General features: G+C 34.1%; 2 protein-coding genes across 4 annotated transcripts; one reads left to right on the top strand and one right to left on the bottom strand.

The window, feature by feature from the left end:
• Positions 1-9448: 9448 nt before the first annotated feature.
• On the top strand, positions 9449-19487 carry LOC120082915 (cysteine-rich receptor-like protein kinase 10). 3 transcript variants are annotated; one of them, XM_039038331.1, is made up of 5 exons: positions 9449-9827; positions 17639-17898; positions 18048-18285; positions 18408-18558; positions 18913-19487. In XM_039038331.1, the coding sequence occupies exons 1-5, from the start codon at positions 9802-9804 to the stop codon at positions 19282-19284; spliced, it is 1047 nt and encodes a 348-aa protein (XP_038894259.1). In that variant the 5' UTR covers positions 9449-9801; the 3' UTR covers positions 19285-19487. The 3 variants fall into 3 exon arrangements, with proteins under 3 accessions (XP_038894259.1, XP_038894260.1, XP_038894258.1); XM_039038332.1 differs by having other exon boundaries at positions 9450-9827; positions 17644-17898; XM_039038330.1 differs by having other exon boundaries at positions 9454-9827; positions 17688-17898.
• Positions 19488-20200: 713 nt separating this feature from the next.
• LOC120082429 (40S ribosomal protein S7-like) lies at positions 20201-22529 on the bottom strand. The gene is made up of 6 exons (XM_039037594.1): positions 22433-22529; positions 21883-21971; positions 21711-21784; positions 21493-21616; positions 20914-21096; positions 20201-20529 (listed from the first exon to the last, which is right to left on the bottom strand). The coding sequence occupies exons 2-6, from the start codon at positions 21955-21957 to the stop codon at positions 20410-20412; spliced, it is 576 nt and encodes a 191-aa protein (XP_038893522.1). The 5' UTR covers positions 21958-21971; positions 22433-22529; the 3' UTR covers positions 20201-20409.
• Between the last annotated feature and the right edge of the window lie 3683 nt (positions 22530-26212).

Here is a 26212-nt window from a genome sequence, read left to right as displayed (position 1 = left end):
CTACCGAAGTAAAATATATTGCAGTTACTAGTTGTTGTGCTCAAATTCTTTAGATGAAAGAAACTCTTTGTGATTTTAGATTAAAGTTTGATAATGTGTCTATATTTTGTGATAATATTAGTACTATTAATTTGACTAAAAATCCTATACATCATTCTAGGACTAAGCATATTGATATTAGGCATCACTTTATTAGAGAGCATGTGCAAAATGATAATATGACTCTTGAATTTGTAGGCTCTAATAATCAATTTACCAAGCCTTTGAATGAAGAAAACTTTTGCAAAAATAGGCTTGAGCTCGGTATTATTCGTTGTGATGCCTTTTGAATTTATAATTTTACTTGTTAAATATTTTAGAAGGCATTTTGATAGGGAGAGATATGGAAAGCATGTGTTAATATTCTTAGGGGGGGTTGTGCTAAATTTATGTTCATGTTTTTAAGGGAAACATTTATGTAGTTCTAAATTTATGTTCATGTTTTTAAGAAAAATATGTTATAAATTTGTTATGATTTTGATTGTATTAATTAGGGGGGAATTTATTTTTTTGAGTGAATTTCAAGAATCATCTTTATGGTGATATGTTGAATTTTATTATGTGCTACATATGATTTACATGTATTTTAAGCTATTTTTCTTGAATGGTTTGTCATAATAAAAAAGGGGGAGATTGTTGGCTTTTTGGCCTTCAATCTCAAATTAATTAATTTTAATTAATTAATCAATGTTTTGATGATAACAAATTCAATTTTTAATTACTGAAAATCTTAGTGTTTTAATATGTCCATATCGTAGAGCTCAAAACAACAATTCCAACACCTCTTGAATCACTCAAATCGAAGCTAAAACGAAGACGATATGACTGAAACAAGTCTATAGAGAAAATACCGTAGTGGATGATGTGGCATAACCAGACCATTTACATGTAGACATGTGACAGCATATTGGTTGAATAGAGTATCATTAAGAGATTAATATATGATGGACTTTTGATTTTTGAATTGATTTAAAATAAAAAAAAATTAAAATTTAAAAGTAAAATAAATTTAATATTATTTTATATTTGTGTCTAACGGCTAGTTTTTTACACATGATATGTTTTTTATTTTTGGATTGACTTTAAAGAGAATGAATTTAAAAAGAAAATGAATTAAAAGGAAAATAAATTTAATATTATTTTATGTTTGTGTCTAACGGCTAGTTTTTGACACATGGTATGTTTTTTTATTTTTTGGATTAATTTTTTAAAAAAATGAATTTCAAAAGAAAAAGAATTTAATATTATATTTTGTTTGTATCTAACTACTAGTTTAGTTTAAAATCTCCACCACTGATTTTTCTTTTCTAAAATCCAATGGTCCAAAGTAATTTTGGTTTCTAAAATTTTTTCCATTTCTATATAAACCATCTTCCTCTCCAAATTTTAAATCAACAAATTTTACATTTCATAATCCTCCAAAACTCAAAAGTTCCATTGTTCTCTCTAAGTTCCCAATTTTTTTTTCTTTTCATCTTATTCTTGAGAGAGTGTTATTGTATTGTGAGGATAAACTTGTTGAGTGCTTATACTTGTAAATCCACACTAGTGAGAGTTGTATTGTGTTAAAAAATTCCAACATTTGTAACGGTTTGATCATAAACCATGGAAATGATCGAGTTTGCTCTTGGACCCGTAAAAGAAGCGGTGGTGTAACGGTTGGGCTCTAATCCGTGGAAAAAGTCGGAAAGATTTTATTCAAATTCTCAAGAGGCGCTTGGGGAGTGGAGTAGGTCGAGTTTGACTCGACCGAACCACTATAAAAATTACAATGTCTTCTTCTCTAACTCTTTCCTTTTTATTTTTGCAATTAATTTAAGCAATTTATTGTATGTTTTAGTTTGTTCTTATTTATTTGCTAAAATTTGATAGAATTAAATTAACACATTTTTTGTCATCTTATTTGTTGCATAATTTGAATTTTTCTTATTATTTATAAAAAGTGTATTAATTAGTTTAATTGGGTTAATTTAGAAAAAAAGTTTAATTAAACCCTATTCACCCTCCTCTAGGGTTGCCAATCCAACCAGTTTACCTTCTTTTTCTCTTCAGATTTGTTTGCTAGTGCTCTGATTATTGACTATTCAGCTTTTATTATTTTCTTTCATTTTCCTCTACTTCCATCAACTTTGATTATTTTTCTGCTTACCATCTAGTTAAACAAAATTAGGTCAAATGTTTAATAAGTATGAATAAATAAAAGAATTGATAAAAAAAAAAAAAAAAAGAAAGAAAAGAGAATGATTATAATCTTGAAAGATATGATGATGGATTATAACCTTGAAAATCAAAAGTAGTAACGGGAGAAGAAGATGAAGAGGAAGAAGGAGAGATCGAAAAATCGAAAACAACAACGACGAGAGAAAAAATAAGCAACAGAAAGGTGGAAGCTAGCGAGATAGAGGGCAATAGACAAATATCGGTTGTTGTTGCAAAAAGAAGACATGTAAGACGGACGCGGTATTGGGTGGATTTGGATAATTCTATTAATCGTTAGTGGGTCAAAATTTTTTGTGTAACAGAGATAGTTTTAATATTTCATTCTTTGGGTTGGGCTTTCTTCCATCGGTTTAGGGTTCTTTTTGAATTTTGCTATTTATTGTAAATAATTTAGGAATTTTTATTAAATTTGAAAATACCCTTAATACGGATGAAGTTTATGATATGTACTGTGATTTATATCAAATATTGAGTCAATGTGTGATTTATATACTATCGTATAATTCATATATTGATTTATATTGTGATTTATATTGAACATTGAGTGAAACTGTGATTTATATATTGTGGTATATTTCATATATTGATTTTTACTGTGATTTATGTCGAACTAAGTCAGTCTGTGATGTTTATACCATGTTTTATTTCATATATTAGTCAAAAAATTTTCAAATGCCTAATATAATATTCTAAAGTAAATTTAAAAGTAACCATGAATTCGCTAAAAGAACGAATAAGTGGTTGTTGTGAAAATTAAAATGCTTTAAACGTGAAAATGGATAAAAAAAAAAGTCATATTAGCAAATAGGAAGAAAAACTCAACTAATTAATAATCTATAGTAAATGTATAATCTCTTTCAAACACACTACTTAATATATATTTTGTCAATTTCTCTCTTCATCATTAAGAATGTTGAAAAATATGGATTTTTTTTTTTTTTTTGCCTAATAAATAGTAAAATATTGTGTCAGTCAACGTGAAAAGGGCATTTTCACTCAAATTTTTAATTAAATCCTCTAAATGAAAATATTCAAAACTTTAGATATTTATGAAAATAAGTTTTGTAGAGGGTCTGCAATTTTTTTTTTAAATAATGTTATTTTAATATATATTAACAAAAATAGGGTAGGGTTGAAAAGATTGACAAAAACAGGTTNAAAAAAAAAAAAAAAAGGCACCATTTTTTTAATTGGATTTAAAATGCCCCTAATATTTGAAAATAACAAATCAGTAACTAAATCTCAATAAAATCTTTTTTAAAAATAATGTTATTTTAATATATATTAACAAAAATAGGGTAGGGTTGAAAAGATTGACAAAAACAGGTTTTTTAATCGTGTACCCGGTACACGAGTGCCTTTGATCTGACATGCGCAGACTGCCAATGTGGCAATCATACAGTGTTGACTGAGGTAATCGTGTACGGTACACGATTACCTCAAGTCGTGTACCGGGTACACGACTTCCTTCTCCATTAAATCGTCGCGCGACCCTTCTTCTTCCTCATCCGAAACCTTCTTCGTCGATCTTCTTTCATATTCCTCCATCCAAACATCGTCCAAAAACCTCCCAATATATTAAAAAATTTAACTGTCCATCCAAACATCGTCCAAAAACTTCGATCTTCCTCCGTCTTCCTCCTTCTCCATAAACCGTCTGTCTTCCTTCAATTTTCTTTGACTAAGGTAAAATTTCTCTTTAATTTTTTCCAATATATAATCTTCATATATATATATATATATCATTTTGTTTGCATTTGGGCTGAACTTAATATGTAATTTATGGATCCATGATTTATTTTTTTAATATATGTTGAATTTAGAAATTAGATTTTATTGGGCTATTTTTCTGGATGATTATGTATTTGTTGGGTTGAACCTAGAAATGTATGTATATGTTTATAAAAATGAAGATTGGTTCATATGTATATTATTTTGTTTGCATTTAGGCTTAATTAAATGTATGATTATGGATATATTATTTTATTTTTATTTAGATTGATTTAAATGTATAGTTTATGGATCTTAAATTTGGGTTGATTTAAATATATTTTTCATGTAATTGTATCTTTTATGTACTTATATTTTTTATGTAATTGTTTCATTTTATGTAATGAATTTATTTTTCTTGTAATTTGAACCTGGATCCTGGTCCTTCTAATCCTGTACAATTATATCAACAAAATACGTATCGTTTACAATCTATATGGGATAGTTCTTCTATAGTAGTTTTGAGTTGTTGAATAAGGGAGGCATCTGCATAACATACTACCCCATTTGATCACCGCATTATTCCCTACGTTAAACAGGCAGGTTTCCTTAGAGTTGCACAAATCAGATTTATCCAGCTTGATTGGCACCTTATTACTACTCTAGCTGAGCATTGGAGACCAGAAACCCATACATTTCACCTGTCTTGTGAGGAATGTACAATCAGGATGTTGCCATACAGTTTGAGTTACGAGTGGATGGGTAACCATTGACAGGTTCACTACAATATGATTAGAAGAATGTTTGTGAAGAGCTCTTAGACGTTCTACTAGATGATCTGAAAGACTCATGATTGAGTATCCCCTGGTTGGCGTCTCAGTTTCCAAAATTACCTCCCGATGTCGACGACATCAGTGTACATAGGTATGCATGAGCATACATTATACAACTTATTAGAGAATTTTTGTTCACTGACAAGTCAAATACTCTAGTGCATCTCATGTTCCTTCCGCCACTGTCTAATTTCGAGCATGCTGATACGTACTCGTGGGGTGGTGCATGTCTTGCATGGTTGTATAGAGAACTTTGTCAGGCTTCCAATGCACAAGCGTTGGAAATAGCGGGGCTACTGATACTACTATATGTATGGACTTATGATAGATTTCCAATTATAGTACCACAAGTCCAGTTACAGACCCCAAATCATTGTCTACTTAGTGCAATGTATTATTTCATTTATATATTTATTTTGTTATCATTTTATGTAAGAATATAAATTAATTTTATTTTTTTTATATAATTTTAGATGGAGTGGTGTATTAGCTGCCTTTGAACAGCTAGCAAATATGTTGCTCGTGTACCGAAAAATATTTGACAGGCTGATGCATAGCCAGGTAACAAATGCATATATATAAATGAATATTTAAAACATTTTGGATGTATACTTATTTTTTATTTTTTCTTTTTTTTATCAGATTATTTGGATGCCATACACACAACATATTTGGTCACCACTACCTTATTACTGTTGTGATGGTGAAGACATATGGTTGACCGTTTGCCCTCTTAATGCTTCCATATAGTAGAGTGGCATCATCCAGATCGTGTGTTGAGACAGTTCAGTCTGCGACAAATGATATCTTCGTTTTCCTATACACTCCAAACACTACACCAGATTGATTTGAGAGATAAGCATGACCAAGACTGATGTTGAATCCATGCGGAATATATATCCTACTGGCATGGACGACATGATTGTTATATACAGGGAGAATTAACATATGGACCAGCTGTATCAGATGATACGATTCAATCACGAGGCGATTTATCACACATGACGGCGCTTACTATTACTGTATGGTAAGAGATGTAAAATCATACATTTTATATATATGTGAGATATGAATATTTTTTAATATTTATTTTTTTCATCGTACAGAATAATTTTATCGAAGATGTACAAAAATATTTAGTGTAGCACAACTTACCAGAGTTGAGTTCAATGTGTCGGCAAACATTGGTCAACATAGAAAATATTATTCAACAAACAAGACGACTCAATGTTGCTGACATTGATCGAAGACGTATCCGTCGTAGACAACAACAACAGCAGGATGAACCTAATTTAGAGCGACACGAAGACAACCCCATGAGAGGTAAGGGCCAAGGGTCGTTTTTAAATTTCATGTAAACTTTTATTTTCAAATTAAATAACTAATTGTAAATCTTATTTAATATCATGACATTTTTTATTTTTTTAATACAAGTGTAGAATAATTATGTTTTCATTGTAGATTAAATATATAATTAAGTTTAATAATGAAGGAATTTATGGATCCATTCCTAAAATTTTAATATTGTTGTACATCTCTAATTTAAAAAAAAAAATAGTCAATCTATTTTTTTATAAAAAAAATTCGTGGACCCGGTCCACGAGTCTCCATGCGACCGGTCAACCAAGTCAGCCGACGTGGTGCTGACTAGATTAAAAGTTAATCGTGTACCCCGTACAAGATTTTGCCACATGGTAATCGTGTACCCCATATACGATTTCACTACCATACTTTTGTCAATAGTTTCAATACCCACCTATTTTTAAAAATACTTTCTCATATATCTTATTTTTAAAAATACTTTCTCATATATCCCATTTTTGTCAATAGTTTGAAAAAATTACTATATTTTTTAACTTCATTCGGGTCTACAACTATAATTATCCCATAAATATAAAATAAAAGTGGGCCAAATAAATATTGGATAAAATAGATATGGATTGGGCTATACATATACACATTTTTTCCACTCTTAAATTAGAGAATACAAAATGAATTCAGTTAGAGTTAGCATAATAAGCTTAAAGTGTTTTTAACTGGGACGACTGAAAACCAAAGACATAGACTCATTTTATAGGCTTGGAACACATGACTTTCTTAAACATTTTGAATGACAAACTTATGATTTTCCAAAAAAATTTCAATGTGAGACAACTATATTTTTAACTTACATAAAGTATCTATTTTCAATCTAGAGATGAGTGATTTGATTTTCTCACATGCATGCGATTGAACTAAAAAAAATTGTAATCGCTCAAAAGCAAGTAGGGTCCCACAAGGACAAACGTGTTCAAATTGTTTTGGAACAATGACACGCTTTTTGATAAGTTGCGGGAAAATGACTTCTTGTAGACCACTGTTGAGTGCCGCGTGTTTGGTAGGTGTTTTTTACCTGTCCCCTCCCCCGCGGCTTTTATGTAATTTTGATATACTAGAAGGACCAATTGGGCAAGGACCTTAAAAATAAAACTTATTTCTTTTATTTTCTTTTTCAAGAAAAGAAAATAGATTCAAGCGGATTCAATTAACTCAAATTTAATTTGAAATTGTTATCAACTATGGTCAACGTACTCTTAAGTTGCGTAAAAGACTATAGGTTTAATTTTGTATCTCTTGTTTGAATTATAATGTCTAGAAAATAGGAAAAATACCAATTTTTATACTAAAACTTCTAAATTCGTCGAATTACCCTTTAAATTTTGATACATAATATTTACTTTAAACTTAAATAAGTTTTGTAATTTTTCCTTTTTAATATACTTTCAATTAAAAAAGTCAATAAAAATATTTTCATGTACTTCTAAGGAATATAAAACATATTTTGTATACACAATTACTAAAAGTTGAAAATAAAATATCACTAAAGCTATATTTATGTCAAAATTTGTGAGTTTTAAAATATTAGTAATAATCATGTACAATGCATTCGAAAATGTAAAATTTTGAAGTAGTATTTAATGTTTAAAGAAAATTTTCGATTCAAATATATAATATTACATATACAACGTTTTATTTTCTAAAACTACATTATAGTAAACCAAAAACAAACTGACGCATAAATTATGCTATAAAAATAAGCTTCTTAAATTTCAAATATATCCATAATCAATGTGGAATATAAAATAATCATGAAAAAAAATAAAATAGTACATATATAAAAAAAAAACATAATTTTGTTGGTTCCTCCAGCCTATTTTTTCTAAATCCCTCATCCTTCTCTCTACTTTTTCTATTCTCTCTCTAACGGTAAATAGTGAATAATATGCATAAACACAGCGTTAACAGACAATTAGCACAAATGAAAAAAAAAAAAAAAAAATCAACAATCATGTTGATGACTTTGAAGGAGACGAATATTTGATAGAATGCAAATAAAGTAGCGTTTGTGACTAGTTGACTCAAAGAATAGAAATGAACTAGCAACTAATAAAATTATCGATGACGACTTTGGTATTAGTTTTGATGGTGAACGACGATTGTTTGGCTCCAACATCAAAGGAGAACACTCAAAGATCGAGAGAAATTGAGAATCAAAACAACCATCGAGAAATATGACCTATTGAGAAGATAAAGGAGAAACTAAAAATGATCAACGAGGATAAAGGAAAATAGAAAGAAACAAAAAGAAATTATAGTCGTTTGACTAAGCGAATAATCTAGCGTCAAACAAGAGAAAAAAAGGAAGAAACAACTTGAATCTTGTGGACAATATGCAATTTACAAAAGAGAGAAAAAGAAAAGAAATAAACAATTAGAATTGAAAGTCTAAAACTCAAAATGTGTGTGTATTATATATAACAAGATCAATTTAGTTTGAGTTTAATACAAATTTTTCGAGGGGGAAATGAGAGATATTTTGTTCCACCACAAAGAATTATTTGATTTTTGCATTTCAACTAATTTACATGATACATCAGAACAAGCATTTATAGGATTTAATGATTCATAAAAGTGGAGTCATCCTGTTAACTAGCCGCGTTGATTTGGTAATAAGATAATAACGAATAGAAAAAAATTAATGGCTTGGATCGTGTATCAACAGTCAATCCCCGATCGAGGTAGAGGATAAGGTTCCATGGGAACAATTATTTATTTCTATTTCAGCTCGTCTCTTTTTTTTAAGAAAAAAGCGAGGAAGTGGGGGGAGAAATGACAAGAAGATATTTTTTATGTACTTGAAAAACGAATCAAACCGATCCGTTCTTAAAAATACAACTTGAACAAGTCACTTTTAAAGCACCCTTAATTTCTAAAATGCGAAATTATATTATCCATCGCTACATTTACTTTAATTTAAAACAAAAAAAAAATTAAAAGTAAGAATAGGAAAAGAGTAATTGTTTTAAATGTTAAAAGTGCTAAAAGTATTTTTAAATGTAGAAAAATGTCATTATCTATCGATAGGCTGCAATTATATATGTCAATAAATTACAATAGATGCTTACCACGGTCTATCAATAATAGACAGTGATATTTTATATTGATAAATAATTTAACTGATTTTGTATATTATAGTATTATTTTGCAATTTTTTTACCAGGTCTACTCAATCCACTATCGTTATTTTGTCGGACTCTAATGTATTTTAGCTTTGACATTTTAATATTAACAGTTTAAGCGGGACTTTAGGGGGATTTCCTATTTAAGGCCGCCATTAATTTTAAACTTATTTTTCCGGTTGATCTGAGAAAGTTCAATTCCATACCATCTTCTCATTGGCTCTCTGCTCCTGGCGTCAACTTAGCCGATCGGTTCTTCCATTGCCGTCAGAACGAGCTCATCGGCTCAATCGCCGAAGTTCTGGCTGGCAGCGTTGTTTGAATGCTTTCGATGGGTCTTTTGTCTTCTCTCTGCGTCTGCTTGCAGAAAAAACTTAGAGCAGCTAATTCTGCGGGTGCCGATGAAGCGGATGATGAAGATGTATCCACTGACATCTTCTTTGAACTAAGTACTTTGCAAATCGCAACTAATTTCTTTTCCGAGGCAAATAAGCTCGGCAATGGAGGATTTGGGCCCGTCTACAAGGTACGATTAGTTTGTTCTGACCTAATCATTGTTAGGCATGATTATTGGAAGATGGAATGTTGAATATCTTCGTTTTATTTTCCCATTTTCGACTCTAATTGAACATTTCTGTCTTGCTTCTGAACTGTGATCCGACTTGGATGCTTTCGATGCAAAAGGAGTCTCGTGTTTTTTAAAGTCGAAGTGTTAATTGGTCGCAAATCCAGCCATTTGTGCTGTTTATTTAACTGTTTCTAAAGTGTTAAATAACTTAGATTATGATTTTCGATGTCGATGAAACCCATAGATGATCATTCTGCCGGCATGGAAGTCTTCCCTTTTTTTTCGTCTTTTTCTTTTTTTCTTAGGGCTTTGGAGCAGTTCTGTGCCAATTGGCAATGGTAAATTACTTGAACGTTTCAACATCAAAGTTGTCGCAATTTCTCCACATGGCATTGACTGGTTGACTTATCAATTTTTATACCATTTCGTTATATTTCTGATGATAGAGATTAATTATTTATATATTATAATGGCACTGATCGTAAGATGACATTTATAGATCAATTATACTGTTAATTAACTGATTTAAGAAGGTTGAAAATTGACATTCAACGAATTTTTCAATGTTCTGATAGTGTAGTCTGTATATACTTTACTAATTTATTTATGGCTGTCGTATATTTATGTTCTTATTCTCTGATCATGGGTCTGTTTGTGTGGGTGCAAAAGGGTCATCAACTAAAGAACTTTTTTTTGGGGGTAGTTGGACAAGTTATTAGTAAATATAGCACAATGTAAAAGATTTTGTAAATATAACAAAATTTAGACCTGAGTCTTAGTAATACAGTTAGATTTTACTATTTTTGCCCTTTTTTAAAAATGTTTTTATACCCTCAATTATTAATTCTAAAAGTACTCATTGGAATTACCATTTTCTCTATCTAGCCTACCGAGCAAAATAGTTGGTTTATTCAATTGTTGCCAAGATGGCTATTTAGAAAGATTAGGGAACAAGACTAAAATTATTATTATTATTATTTTGCGTTCAACTAAAATAAAATTAATAACATGTTTTATTTACTAATTTCTATAATCCTTCTTGTATTGTGATAAGTGTTTTCAAGTGCACAATACACACTTTTACAAACCACCCAAAATAATTTTTTAAAACATCCTCCTTGAAAATAGGATCAGAAAGGTGTCCTTTACAACAATCATTATTTTATTAAAAATGAAAAATGAAAGGTGGTTCAAACTTTAATATTTAAGAATAGGGTAGGTTTCTAAGGAAAATTTTAGACTTCAAGTTCGGCGTTACCCGTTTCGACCCATTATTTAATTGTTTTTTGATTGAATAAAATATCCATTCAATTGAATGAGTACATTGTTGGGTATCCAACTTACTGCAACAACAAAGAAAAATACCCACACAAGATCTCCCCAAAACAAAGCACTGCTCAGTCAACTTTATTTATGAACTTTAGAGAAAACTTACAGATTTGGGCTAACAATTTGAAAAGACTGAAATAAGAACAGAAAACTAGAAAATACCAGCACATTCAAGAAGGCTGGAAATCCTCTCCTTACTCACGTCACAGGGACTATTTTCCTTAGATTTTTCCTGCTTCAGACTCTCCTACCTCAATCTATATATAGCCTATAATCCCCCCACCCCGAAGGAATCTTTTCCCTTACCGAATTGGTTTTCTAACAGATTTTGCAGGTCCCTATTATGGAGCATATCCTTTTCTAACTGCCTCATTTTGTGGAATGTCTTTCCTGCCCCTCCTCTTATAAGTGTACAATATTGGGGGTGTAACACTACCGCTCCTCTCGAAATGCACCTTGCCTTCAAGGTGGATGTGTGAGGAAACTGTTGTTTTATAGCATATACAAATTCCCACGTTGCTTCATTCTCAGGTAGTCCTCCCCATTTGATGAGTCATTCATTAGCAGCCAATTCCTTGTTCCAATGCACTCCTAATACTGTTTCTAGTACCACTTGGAGCTCAAATTCTTCTCTTAGGGAAGGGGGGTGGTGCCGAATGTTATGAGATTGCCCCAATTTATTTTTAAGTTGAGAGACGTGAAACACATTGTGGATAGTTGCTTCAGGAGGAAGTTCCAATTTGTAAGCCACTTCCCCTATTCGTTTTGTAATTTGATAAGACCCATAGAATCTTGGAGCTAATTTTTCACACTTTTTCCGAGTTAGCGATTTTTGTCTATAACGTCTGAGTTTTAAAAATATCTCAACCCCTACTGAAAATTGCAATTCTCTTCTATGCAATCTGTTTGTTTTTTCATGCGGTTTTGAGCCATTACTAAGTTCTCCTTGAGCCGAAAGTGCTAAGTCTCTTGCTTGCAACTGTTATTCCACGCTATCATTAGATGTCTTCTTTTGTTCATATAAGATTAAGGGAGGTGGAGGACGTCCGAACACTGCTTGGTAAGGAGTTGTCTTGATTGTTGAATGGAAAGTTGTGTTATATCACAATTCAGCCCATGCCACCCATTTACTCCACTTGGTTGGTTGTTCGTTACAAAAGCACCTTAGGTATGTTTCCAAGCACCTGTTAACCCTTTCTGTCTGTCCATCTGTTTGGGGATGGAATGCCGTACTTCTCTTTAGTGTTGTTCCCATCATAGTAAACAGTTCCTTCCATAAGTGACTTAAAAATATTTTGTCTCAATCTGTTACTATGGAGTTAGGTGCTCCATGGTGTCGAATAATTTCTTCGATGAATAAATCTGCTACTTGCTTTGCAGAAAAAGGATGTCGGAGCCTGATAAAATGTGCATACTTAATCTATCAACGACCACTAGAATTGAGTTGTACTCGTCTGATTTTGGTAGCCCTTCAATAAAGTCCATCGTCAAGTCCTCTCAAATCAAATTTGGAAGGGGAAAAGGTTGGAGAATGATAGAAACCAAATCGTTTAGAAGAATTTTATTGATAATTCGATGAGCTATACGATCGACTATGCGATCGGGTAAATGATCTAGTACACGATTAGTTACTCGATGCAAATGGCTAGGCTATCCGCTACACGATCGTCTACTATCCACTACACAATCGTCTACTCGATGAGCTAGACGATAAGCAACACGATTACAAAATCTTCCTAAAAGCAGTCTCCGTCTTCAACTTCCTCCCACACGTGAGAGTTAAACTTCACCCACTCACAATTGCTCTGATTATCAAAAAGTCCCCTTCATTTCCCGCTTCCCCCTCCTTTTAAACAAAAGTCTTCCCCTAACCGAATTGAAGTCTTCACTAGTTGTGGTCCCCAACCCCCCTAACTGCCGCAACTTCCTCTTTTCCCAAATTACCCTTATTCCTTCTCCTTTGATATTGTAATACAATCGGAGGCCTAACAGAGAAGGCCTGCTGGAGATAAAGCATCTGCCTTGATCCTTTGGAATGTATCACACTCTTCCACATACTTCTTGACATCATTCTTCATCCCCTGCCAGTATAACTCACCATTCATCCTTTTATATGTTCGTAAGAACCCTGAATGCCCTCCCAATATTGAGTTATGGAAAGTGTGCATTAATGAAGGAATAAGGGCCGAAGTTCGGGAGATGACCAAATGGCCTTTGTATAATAATTTCCCATTTTTCCATAGGTAATTGGGCTTTCCATCCGGGCCGACCTTTAAAATTTCAATGATTTTTTAAAGATCCTCATCTTGTTCTACTTCTTAAAGGGCCAGCTGTATATCAAATAAATTTGGGACTATCAACGTATAAATTTCAGCGGCCGTGGATACCTGTGATAGCGCATCTGCCACCTTGTTCTGTAGCCTGGGTTGATACAGGATGTCAAAATTGTATCCCAAGAGTTTGGTCAGCCACCTTTGGTGTTGAGGTTGAACTTCTCATTACTCGATAAAGAACTTCAACATCGTCTGGTCTAATATGATTGTGAATTTATTCCCTAGCAAGTAGTGCCTCCACTTTTGGATTGCTAGAACTACGACCATTAATTCCATTTCGTATATCGACTTGGCTTAGGTTCTTGGAGATAGTTTCTGACTAAAACAGGCTATGGGTCTTGTCATTTTGAGAGAGAACCGCCCCCAATCCATATCCGGAAGCATCTGTTTCATAGCTTCCTTTAGTTCCATGAAGGCTTTAGTAGCTTCCCCACCAACTCAAAGCATTCTTTTGTAGTAATTTTGTCAAAGGGGCCGCAATGCTTCCATACCTCCTTACGAATCTCCAGTAGTATTCGGTCAGACCTAAAAATCCTCGTAATTCGGATACATTCTTGGGTTGAGGCCATCTAGCCATTGCTGCAATTTTCTCTCCATCTACCTCCACGGCTTGTTGAGATATCCAATGGCCTAAATACTGTGTTCTCGGTTGGCAAAATACACATTTCTTTTTATTTGCGTAAAGCTTGTTGTCACGTAGGATGTTGAATACTACGCCCAGGTGAGTTTCGTGTGTTGAAATATCCAAGCTGTATACTAAAATATCGTCAAAGAAAACCAGCACAAAATATCGGAGGAATGGTCTAAATACTTGGTTCATCAATGATTGAAATGTTGTTGATGCATTGGTCAATCCAAAAGGCATCACCAAGAATTCGTAGTGACCTTCGTGCATTCTAAGAGCAATTTTCTCAACATCACAATCCCTCATTCTAATCTGGTGATAACCGGACTTAAGATCTAGTTTGGAGTAAACAGTCGAACCACTTAGCTCATCCAACAGCTCCTCAATGACCGGAATTGGAAATTTGTCTGCTATAGTAGCTTGATTTAACTTCCTGAATTCCACGCAAAGTCACCATCTACCATCTTTTTTTCTTACTAGTAGCACTGGGCTTGAATAAGGACTCCAGCTTGGACGTATTATCCCTGCTTGTAATATTTCTCCCACCAACTTCTCAATCTCTTCCTTCTGGACATGGCCATACTTTAGGGCCATACGTTGATAGGTTTTTGTCCTTCTGTCAATAAAATCCTGTGGTCTATTTCACGTTCAAGAGGTAACCTTATTAGTGTGGCAAATATGTCCTCATTCTCTTCCAACAAGGCTTGGATCGTGACTGGTAACCTTTCTTGCTGCTGCACCTTATCTTCGAGTATAATCTCTTTGTTTTCCTCTGTTTCCATATTCTGAAACTCAATTAGAAATCCTTGATCTTCTTCCTCCCATATCTTTGCCAGCACTTTCAGTGATATTTCAGCTTTTGTTAGGGACAGATCCCCTTTCAAAATGACGGGGTAGCCTCCTGATATGAATGCCATCGTCAAGGAGGGCCAATGTATCCCCATAAAACCTGTTGTACACAACCACTGCATACCGAGAACAACGTCAATCTTTCCTAAATCAATGGCAAGGAAATCAGAGGTTACCTCTAGTTCTAGGAATTTGATCGTCACTGATTTTCATTTCCCTTTCCCTTGCACTGCCATATCATTTCCAACGACCACCCCGAAAGTGTTGTTGCCCGAGACCGGTATCTTTAGTTCTTCCATGATTTTTCTGTGAAGGAAGTTATGGGTAGCTCCACAATCGATTAACATGATTACAGCCTTATCTTGAATCGTCCCCCTCAGCTTCATTGTGCCTTTAAAAGAGAAACCAAGCATCGAATGCAGTGTTATTTCTGGGTTGTCCGTCACTTCCATGGTATTCAGCTCGGGTTGTACTTCTTCTTCAGTGGCTCCAGTCTCCCCTACTTCTTCTTTGTTTAGGATGAACAACATTAATTCGCGACTTGCTCTGGTTTTGCATCGATGCCCCGGAGAGTATTTTTCGTTGCATCAGAAGCACAACCCTTTGTCTAGTCGTTCTCGAAACTCATTATCGGGCAACTTCTTCACCGGAGGCTCCTTCTTCACAAACGACACTTTGACGGGGATGGATATCTGTCGTGTACATAGGGCTTCTTCTTTTTTTGCTGAGTTCTTATCGCCAATGCCCTCTTTTTTAAATGGCCTAGAAACTCCCCACTCATTGAAGGCCAAGTGTAAGGCCATATTTATGTCATTCACTAATTGGGCTTCCCTCATACAATCTTCTAAAGTCACAGGGTTTCTGCTCACAACCTCTGCCTGCAACGTTGGTTCCAAACCATTGATGAACGCATCGCAGAGGACACTCTCTACTAGATCCGGTAGTGGTGCGGCGTAATTCACAATTTTTTTCACGTACTACGGGTAAGTTCTATCTTGCTTGATCTTTAGCAACCTTGCCTCTAAGCTTCCCTCTCTGGTGGGACGAAAATGTTCAAACATTCTTCACTTGAGCTCTTCCCAGGAGGTGATAGATCTACGATTGTGGCTCCACCTGAACCAATCGACTTCGTCGGGGGCAAAACTCACCACAGCTACCTTAACCTTCTTCGCATAAGTGAGTTCATGAATTTCGAAGTAGTGCTTGGTGTGGTAGACCCAAGATTCTGGGTTTTCACTTGAAAAGTTCGGCAGCTCTAACCTTTTATACTTACTTTTATCCGCTCCTCCAGTCGATTGAGTTGCCATAGAGTCCACCACTTCTCATTTTCCTTTGAGCTTGAGCCTTGTCCCATCGTGAACGCCAAGTTCTTCCATTTTTTGAGTAGAGTTGCTCTCCCTCACCTCTTCTACCAATTTCTCTATGTTTTTACAGAGTCCCAATAACATCTCCTTCATCTGGGATATTTCCTTCTCATTGGACTCCATCCGTTCCTCGAGCTGCTTTTGCGCCATCGCCCTTGTTCACCTCAGTGTTGAACTTTGTTGGGTATCCACCCTGCAACAATAACAGAGAATTGGTTCTCTAACAGATTTTGCAGCTCCCTATTACGGAGCATATTCTTTTCTAACTGCCTCATTTTGTGGAATGTCTTTTCTGCCCCTCCTCTTATAAGTGTACAATATTGGGGTGTAACATATATATATTCTAGAAGAAAATCTCTGAAATTGTACCTAAAGAAATGGATAGCAAAGAAGATTTCGTGCTATGTTAAAGAAGATAATTATCATTTACAGCTAAGCTCTAGAAGTTGTCAAGGTTCCAGAAGTACTCTCATGAGCCAAAATGACTAGAGGGGTATGTCCTATATCGCAAAACTTTTGGGCATTAGAAGCCTTAAAAGTAGAAAAAAGCTTCCCTAACCACCTTTCTCATCTTGAAAAATATTAATGACTCCATTGTTGCTAAAACTGTCTAAATTTATTCTCGTTTCAATGTGATTCTTACTTGATTAACTATGATATTTTCTTTCCTTAGGGGTATGATGCTGAATTTGCCCTTTACATTAGAGCAATTGCTCAAGACACACTTGAGATAACTTTTCTTATGTCAATTTAGTATATATGCAGTGCTATCTGTGACTGTGGTTACCAATCTAGATGTTCAACACATAACTCAATCACTTGAAGATTTCCATAAGGTTTGAATTCGATTTGTAGAGTTGCACGTGGTGATTAATAAGGTTCTGGCGTTATTCAAAACCTTTCAGAACTACCCACCCACGTGGATTTGTAATAATCCCCAAGTTATCTGACTCGCCAATCATATAGGCCTGTTAATTAGCCCAATGAACAAAGATATATTGGGTTATGTTGTATGTGAGAATCCTTTAAAATAAGAAGCATAAGATAGATAGTCTTAGCCATTAATATTTCCGAATGAATGCCCAGATGATGACTAGTTAACTGGGGTGCATACTAGGTCCTAAGTTTTCTATAACGATTCTCAGTGATTTTGACCTGAAGGCCTTGTACTGTCGGGAAAATAATTAAGTTACAAGCACCTGCCTTTTGCCCTCTGGCTTTGTCTCTTTTCGATTTCCAAATCACTCTTTCCTCTACTTGTGTTTGAAGGACAGTGTCGGATGCTGATCTAATGTGGCTAGAATTGCCAAATATACAGGGGTTGATGCCAAATGGCCAACAAGTAGCAGTGAAGAAGCTATCGGTAGATTCAAGACAAGGAGTGAAGCAATTTAGTAATGAAGTGAAACTTCTACTGAGAATTCAGCACCGAAATTTGGTCATTTTATTGGGCTGTTGTGTAGAAGGACCTGAAAAGATGCTTGTATATGAGTACCTGCCAAACAGAAGTCTTGATTACTTTATTTTTGGTAAGAACCTTATTCTAGGAGGAATTCATGAATTTTTCTGCTTGCGATGTGGAGATTTACATGCATCTTATTGCAATTGGTTGGGATAATATAACTCATTCTTGCAAATTTATGGCAGTCAATCACTATTATATTGACAATGTGGACAGATAAAAAAAAGTCTTCATCCCTGGATTGGACAACACGGTTCCATATAATTACAGGTATCGTGAGAGGTCTCCTCTACTTACATGAAGAGGCTCCTGCAAGAATTATACATAGAGATATCAAAGCTAGTAACATATTATTAGATGAGCAACTGAATCCGAAAATCTCAGATTTTGGATTAGCACGACTTTTTCCTGGGGATGACACACATTTGAATACATTTAATGTCGCTGGCACTCAGTAAGTAGTAGTTTACTTCATGACCCTTGCAAACGATACTTGTCCCCTAAATTGAGCTAACACATCCTTATGCTCCTTGGTTTTTCTCTAATGCTTAATAATTATATTTTCACTCAATGTAGTGGCTATATGGCTCCCGAATATGCAATTCATGGATATTTGTTTGTGAAGAGTGACATTTTCAGTTTTGGCATCTTGGTATTAGAGATTGTTAGTGGAAGAAAAAATCACGACGATCGACTTGGCGCACCACAAGTTGACCTCTTGGGATATGTAAGTTATCGTTGATGATTGTTAAGCCTTCAGGGGACGTTTGGGACAAGGGATGGAGTTGTGAACTCCATAGAGTTATGGAGTATGGAGAGTTGTGAACTCTTGAGACTCATAAGGTAAGGAGTCAATACGGTATAAAATTGATGTTCTTAAGTAATAGGACCAACTAACTCCTTAAGCCAAATAAGGAGTGGAGTTCACACCTTCCCATTTCTGAACTCTGTACTTTTCAATTTCTTGGCCCAAACATCCTCTCAACGACTGAAATGGTGAATTTTGTAGAATGCTTTTAAAATACAAATGAAGTTTCTTTAGAAAATAGGCGTAGTACCTAAACAAATATCTCTTCCACAGGCATGGTTGCTTTACCAAGAAGGAAGGATTTTAGAGTTGACTGATAAAAGCCTAACAAAATGCAATGCAGATGAGGCAGCAATGTGCATTCAGTTGGGTTTGTTATGTTGTCAAGCAAGTGTTACAGATAGGCCTGATATGAATACCATTCATCTCATGCTTTCTAGTGATTCTTTCACGTTGCCGCGACCTGGAAAACCTGGAATTCGTGGTCGAGCAGCATGTCAAACAACTACCTCTACTACGGCTTTCACCAAGACAAATACTAGTACACAAAGTGGCGTTACCAAAGCTTCTACTACAACTAGTAGTTTGGTAGAGGATTATTCAAGGAATTCCATATCTGTTTCTTCTATTGATGAAGGCAGGTGATCATTTCTGTTGTGCATAGTATGAAGAAATTTGCATTAACGTTGCGTGCGTTCATATCAATTCTTTTCATTTTTAGGTAACTGTAACAATGGTTATTTAGGGTTATTTCATAGCGAGCAAAATTTTATAATTTTAACTTTCTATAATTCTGTTAGTTATGTTATTGCAACAAATCAAGGGTTAGCGCTTCTTGGCCTTACACTTTTTCCACCCTGAATTAGTGAAGCTTTTGTCCTTTTAGCCAAGGACACCATGCTTAGTTCCTAAAAAATGATGTGCCATAATATATATGTTTTTTTTTTTTTTTGGAGGAAAATATGCCATATAATCTTTAACCTTTATATTATCCTTTGTCAATTGGTGTGTCGTAATTTTTAGAGCTTCAATTTCTTTAAATGCTTTTGAAGAACAAATTATGATAAAATTACTGATAGAACTACTTTTTGAATAACAACAAACCCAACTGAAAAGCCGTAAGAAGTTGAAAACTTTTCTAGTTAGATTAACGATTTTCAAGTTTGTCTAATACAATTTTTAAGTTTGAAAAATTGCCCACCCCTATCATTTAAACGTTATGTCAAATAAATAGCTGCTTCAAACTTTCAAGTTTCCTTAAAACTTTAGTTCCTTCACAAAACAATTTAATTTTAAACAGTGTCGAATAAATCTGGAATCTACAATCGTCATGTTGCTAAAATTTACATCTATAAAATAAAATTTCCAAAGCCTTGATAACGATGAGATTCAGAATCCAAAATACAAACTTTTCCTGGGTTGTACCATAAAATTTTTCAGCCGAAAACATTTTTCATCACATCATTTCCCGATTATCATTTTTTAAATAAGTAAACCATATGAACTATCAATATTAATGAACTCCACAGAAAATTTCAGTGTTTTTTCTCCGCAAGACTAATTAAAACGACCAACTTGGTAAACATTATAACAATACTCGAATATAAGGGTATTCAAATCCTACGACATTCATAAATAAATTCGCTTTGGCAAATCAAAAATCATATAAAAACAGAATCTAGACATCACTCAACGTTCTCAACATCAAAAATTTGAATGACTTTCAAGTAAATGCATCTAAACGGGTGTCACATTGCACGAAGGTTATAATTATGCCTCAGTTATCGGGAACTCGAAGGCAACATCTTTGCCAGAAAGCTTCCTGTAAACTGCAGCAAAACTCTCCAACTTGTACTCAGTGTTGTTCCGCTCCTTCGGGTCCAAGAAAACCTGCATCCAGAAGAACCAGGGTAAATATTTGTAATTGGAGCCTAATTCTCATGCCACCATAAACCAGCCTAGAATTATACATTCCTTGATACCAAACATGGCAAGAACATTCGGATGTGGCAGCAGGAACCAAGATGAATAAAAGGTTTAGTTGAGTTTAGTTTCCGTTTTAGTCACAAGCCAGGTGAATCTAGTTACACCCTCTAAAGACAGTAAAAAGAAAAGATAGAATAATATATTGCAGTAAATGAATAAATAGAATGAACAATACAGTTTCTATTTTGGTGCCTAGAAATAGAAAATAGATGACATGCATCTTCTGAACTTCATTAACTGCATCCATGAAATGAGGAAAAGCTTATGTTTAAGCCATGCATTTATTACCTTCATGATTTTTGAACCATCAACCCTGTATCTGGTTCGCTTTCCTACAATCTCTGCAGGCAAAACAATATCTTCTAGCATTGCTTCATGTACGGAAGTAAGAGTACGGGTGCGAGGCCTTTGAACTGCTGACCCTTTCTTCGGGGGTCTCAAGATTCTTCTGTTAGCAACCAGAATCACATCCTAAAACAAAGGATTACAGAAAATTAGCACAAGGAAAAAGAAATACCCGAGACAACCCACTTGAATACACGGCCAACACAATTTACAAACTATAGAATATAGAGGGAAAAAGGTAGAGCATCTTCTTAATTGGTGATATCTATACAAATTTATGAGAAATTTGTAGTATTTCATGACGCAGACATTGTGAAAAAGATTGCAACGTGTTCTTGCAGCATAACGTCAAATGAAGTCAATGAAGCAATTTTGTAGAACATATATCCTAAACATAAAATTAGTTTATCTAAGTGTCACCAAGATCAGGTCCCAAGTTAACTAATGATAAATACACTGTAAAAATGATTCTGCTTTTGGAAAGTCAAAAGAGAACGAAAGCAAAAATGGACCATCCATTACTTTTCCGCTAAACTTCTTTTCCAGCTCACGAACAAGCCTCAACTGAATCTTCCGGAAAGCCTTCCTCAATCTAAAGGGAACATATATAACAACAGCCTTCCTGTTTCCAGAAACATCAACTTGACTGCAACCACAAAGACGTAAGTATTAGTTTCCTGGGAAATAACATACTCGTTTATCATGATAGACATATTTTATCAACAACACATGAAACTTACAGTGCTGAATTAATGTACAGATCCTTGAGGTCACTTTTCAGCTCCGAATTGGTGTTTTCCAAATCAAAGAGTGCCTGCAGATACATTAAATCATCAGAAGTGCTAATAAAGGAGGCAACGTAACTTCGACAATTGAGTAAGCAAAGAGATTTCTGCTATCTACGAAAACAACCTGCGCAACAGTCTCTTCAAATTCGGATGCTTCAGCATCCTTATCCTTGTGGATCTTTTTCAGAGCCGTATACATCTTCAGGAATCTAGCTGAAGAAGACAACATGAGGTGGAAAAAAAATCCCAACAAACCATTGTTAAGAGACAACTAAAAATTGGCAAAATGAAACTTAATAGTTTCTATTCAAACTCGTCTAAGAAAATCCATTAAATTAAAGGATTTAAATACGAAATCCAACACACATCCTTTTCTAGCCTTTGCGAAGAACTTCTTAATCCAAGTCTTCAACCCCTAACTGTCTAGAAATTAATTCACGGACTCAATCAGAAAAACAAAACTAAATCACAATGCCGAAATTAATCAGTAGTATATGAATCATCTCCTTCGTCCAACAGGGCAACTACACTAAACAGTCACAAACTTGGGAGGACTCCGAAAATGAAAAGTGTACAAAAATCGAAAAATTCCTGAAGAATGAAACGAAAACAGAGCACTGAAGACTAATAGCAAAGAGAAGAAATGGCGAAGTAGAGCAGTTAGAGAACCATACTCGACGGCGCTGGAAGGCAACGATCGGCTACTCTGTGGATGAAAATCTGATTTTAAGCCGATGGAGACTAGGGTTTCGCGGAGAATGGCAGTTTATATAGCTGTGAGAGTAAATACTGAGATTATTTTTATTTATTGGACGAATGAGATCAAATGTTTTGGGTGGGTTAGGCCCAAATTAGATAGATATTGGGCTTTCATTTACGCAAACAAAGCCCAATTTAAAGTGATTATTGGGCTTGACATAGAAAGTTGTTCCAGGCAGGCCCAGTATTTGGCTTTGTCAATGGTATCGTTGTGGAAATCCCGTGACCAGGCCCAACTTGTCCTAAATTCAAGCTGTCCCATATTGCGTTTTTTTTTTTTTTTTTTTTTTATGAAAGCTAACAAAACGCCCTAAATTTTACTTTTGTCCAACTTTTCTACTCTTACACAAAAATTAGGGTTCAATTACCCTTTTGTCCTTAACCTATAATCAATCACACATATTTCTAAAAAGAAAACACAAAAGTTTCCTTGATTAAGGTGTATTTTTATTTTAATAATTTTTTTTTCAAAACCTTCATTCTCTCCCCCTCCCTCGTTCTCTCTATCATTCCTTCGTTTTCTTTTCCTTTACAGCAGCCCACGATGATAAACTGGCAAGCGGATCATCTGCACCACATTGGACGATGAACCACATACTCGGAGTGAACACAGGCGACGAACGGTAGACTAGGAGCAGAACAATGCCCGAGTCGACTTGACGATGGACAGCGGCACGACTCGGACGTGTTGAAATGTATATCCTAAAGCCTCGTATTTGATGGAACGGAAATATATGCAATAGAAGAAAAAAATATCTTTAGGTTAATTTCAAAGAATAGACATGCAATTAAAATAAGAATAAAGGGAAAAAAGATATACAACCTTTGTAGTCTTAAAATTTCTCCAAATCAGCTCCAATCTCCTCATGAATAATTCATAGACCATCAAGGGAGTCTTTCCGACTATTCTGTGGCCTTAGAATGGGATTGTTGGATCTAGTGAGTAACTAATTTGGATACGAAAAGGTTAAGGATTTTTGTGAGAAAATATATTAAGATTGTCAAATAATCTCATATATTTCCACTTGACCAAGTGATTTAAAATTCATAAAACTCTACCTTTTAAAGGTCGTTTCATGCAAAACATACAACTTTGAGTTTGATGAGAATTTGATACTAAAAAATCCACTAACTCAAAGTGGGATTAATGATGCAAGTGTCTTCAATCGAAGACAATACTTAGCAATGCAAATGTTATAATTTTTCACTCACAATTGTTGGATCTTTCCACTAACTTGATCAAAGGTCAAAGCTTGACTCTCAAAGTTCAAAATCAACAATTTTGACTTTTTGACTTTCATTGCATTTTTTATCTAGTCAACAATTTTGACTTTTGATACAAGTTTGACATAGTCAATTATTTTGACTTTTATTGTAATTTTGACCAATTCCATTTAATTTCAAAATTAATTATAATAATTAAATTATGATTAAATATTAATTAAATAATTTAATCAATTTAATTTAATATTAAATCCAACATTAATGTCAATTAATATGAATACCTATTCATAATCTTGATATTTAAATATCTCCTACTTTCTCTATCTTTATGTTTAATTCACAATTAAACATTAGGTTAAATATATCATATATATTTAATGTTTTGCTCCAAGAACCAAATTTGAACAATTCAAATTCGTTCATCACACTATTATAAGGTTTAGTCCGATATGAGCTAGTAGGGGACCTCATAGACCTACAGATCATGGGCTCCAACGATCCGAGATTAACCGGTTAAACTCTTTAACCTAATGAACCATCATTCGTTAACTACCGAGTCACTTCACTAAAACCCAGTAATTGCACACTCTTACTGTAGATATATTATGTCCACTTGATATAACCATGATTGGTAAATCAAACCTTCACAGGTTGTTCGTAATAACGACTGGGTCAAAAGTTGTTTTACCCCCGATATTACATCTTGCTTCTTAAGTGCTCTTCTAATGAATAATTGGTTTGTGATCCATTCACTAAATCGAGTCTGTCTCAGGCCAATGAGAGGGTGAGACCCCTTATTCAAGACGTGGAGTCAACACTTAAGGGAACAACCTTTGTACTATCCCTAAAAACAGGTATGAGTGAATTCCGTCTTACTCCCTATGTCCCCAACTATCTACCGATCTTATCCTTGAAATGGGAGGCTTATTGAGCCGACGTTGTTGAACCAACCATCACCCATGAAAATATAAGGATGATCCTGAATAAACAGAAGTTCATAGTTAGCTCATGATTAAGGTCAAGTTACCTAGGTCATCACTTTGAAATAGTTAGTCTTAAACAGTAAACAACGTTATAAAGTAAGAGTGACTTATTTCTTGGTCTGATCTTATGCAAACTCATTGTATAGGATGCCCCGGCTTCTCATGTTACTACGTGAACAAATCAAGATCACTTTGTTTGTAGCACTTTACGACAAATTGTAACAACTACAAAGTGGACTGCATCCGATAGTGTTACCAAAATAAAGCACACAACCTTATTCATATATTATAGACCGTTTTGGCTATTTATTCAAACTTGATCCATCTTTATGTCGCCACATAAAATTCAAGTATTCGTATAATAGCCATGGATCTTTAGTTTATTGGATTTAGGTTCTTTCTAAAACGAAATGAGCAATTCATATTCAATAACAACTTTATTGAATAAAACCTCAATGACAGCTTTATTGATAACATAATCAATTTATTGTTTACAGACCACGAGTTTTAGGATATAAAACCCAACAATATTTAATAAGTTTTTTGAAATAATGGTTTATTATTTTATATATGCAATTATCCATTAAGGAAAGATCCAAGGTTATTTTGTATAATTTGAACACCATGTAGTAGACATATTGGTGGATCATGTTCATGTAGTAGCCTAAATAGTTCGTAGTATATGGATAAAGTTGGATGTCTTATCCTGGAGATACTACGGATATGATTCACTTAGTAAATGTTACAAACGATTTGATCCAAATCTTTTATGTGGAGACATGCAATTGGGGTATACTATATAGAGAGTTGATATAAGATCGAACTACAAAAAAAATTAATCTCTTTTTATAACAGTTGGGGTTGATACCCTAAATCTTGTGGTTTTGTAGTTTGTAAAACAGTTGTACAAACGAATTATTTTTAATAAAATAAATTGTTATTTTATTTGACATTTAGTTTGCATTAACCCAAAACTAATAAACTAAGATCCCAAGTTATGTATTGTAGCTCAAACATGTATGTGGTGACATACAAGTGAATCATGTTTGAATATTAAATTTTTTTCAAATGCATCTTCTATCTCCAGTTGCCCACCACAAGGGGTATTTTTGTCAGAAAAATGGATGTGTGTATGTATGTACGTATGTAAAGAAAAAAAACCTCATTGATCAATAAACTAAAATGGTCGAAGGTCCACGACCGTTGACATGATGAATTAAAATAGACATTAACCACTTCGAATGACTAAAATACCAAACATCTCCAACCTCGTCCAATAATATTATGAGCAACATTATTTGTAGATTTGAGATTGAAGCCACAATATTTAATTTGCACCACCAACATCTAAGCCCGAATTTCCTCCAAATGGCACATCAAGGAAAAGATTGAAGCATTTTTTTTTCATAGTCAATATCAATAATCGGGAAGTTGATTCCACCTAAATATTGAAGAGACCACACCTTTAAGTCTAACAACAAAATAAGA

Source organism: Benincasa hispida, chromosome 8 (assembly GCF_009727055.1).
Source record: "Benincasa hispida cultivar B227 chromosome 8, ASM972705v1, whole genome shotgun sequence".
Classification (NCBI taxonomy): Eukaryota; Viridiplantae; Streptophyta; class Magnoliopsida; order Cucurbitales; family Cucurbitaceae; genus Benincasa; species Benincasa hispida.
The sequence above is the reverse complement of the archived record's forward strand: the minus strand, read 5'-3'. Positions and strand labels throughout refer to the sequence as shown.

Coding starts and splice junctions, on each gene's coding strand:
- LOC120082915 (XM_039038330.1), top strand. CDS start 9,624: ATGCTTTCGATGGGTCTTTTGTCTTCTCTCTGCGTCTGCTTGCAGAAA. Junction 9,828..17,687: donor GATTTGGGCCCGTCTACAAG/GTACGATTAGTT, acceptor CCAAATATACAG/GGGTTGATGCCAAATGGCCA. Junction 17,899..18,047: donor TCTTGATTACTTTATTTTTG/GTAAGAACCTTA, acceptor CAATGTGGACAG/ATAAAAAAAAGTCTTCATCC.
- LOC120082429 (XM_039037594.1), bottom strand. CDS start 21,957: ATGTATACGGCTCTGAAAAAGATCCACAAGGATAAGGATGCTGAAGCA. Junction 21,617..21,710: donor CTGTACATTAATTCAGCACT/GTAAGTTTCATG, acceptor TTGTGGTTGCAG/TCAAGTTGATGTTTCTGGAA. Junction 20,530..20,913: donor ATGGTTCAAAAATCATGAAG/GTAATAAATGCA, acceptor TTCTGGATGCAG/GTTTTCTTGGACCCGAAGGA.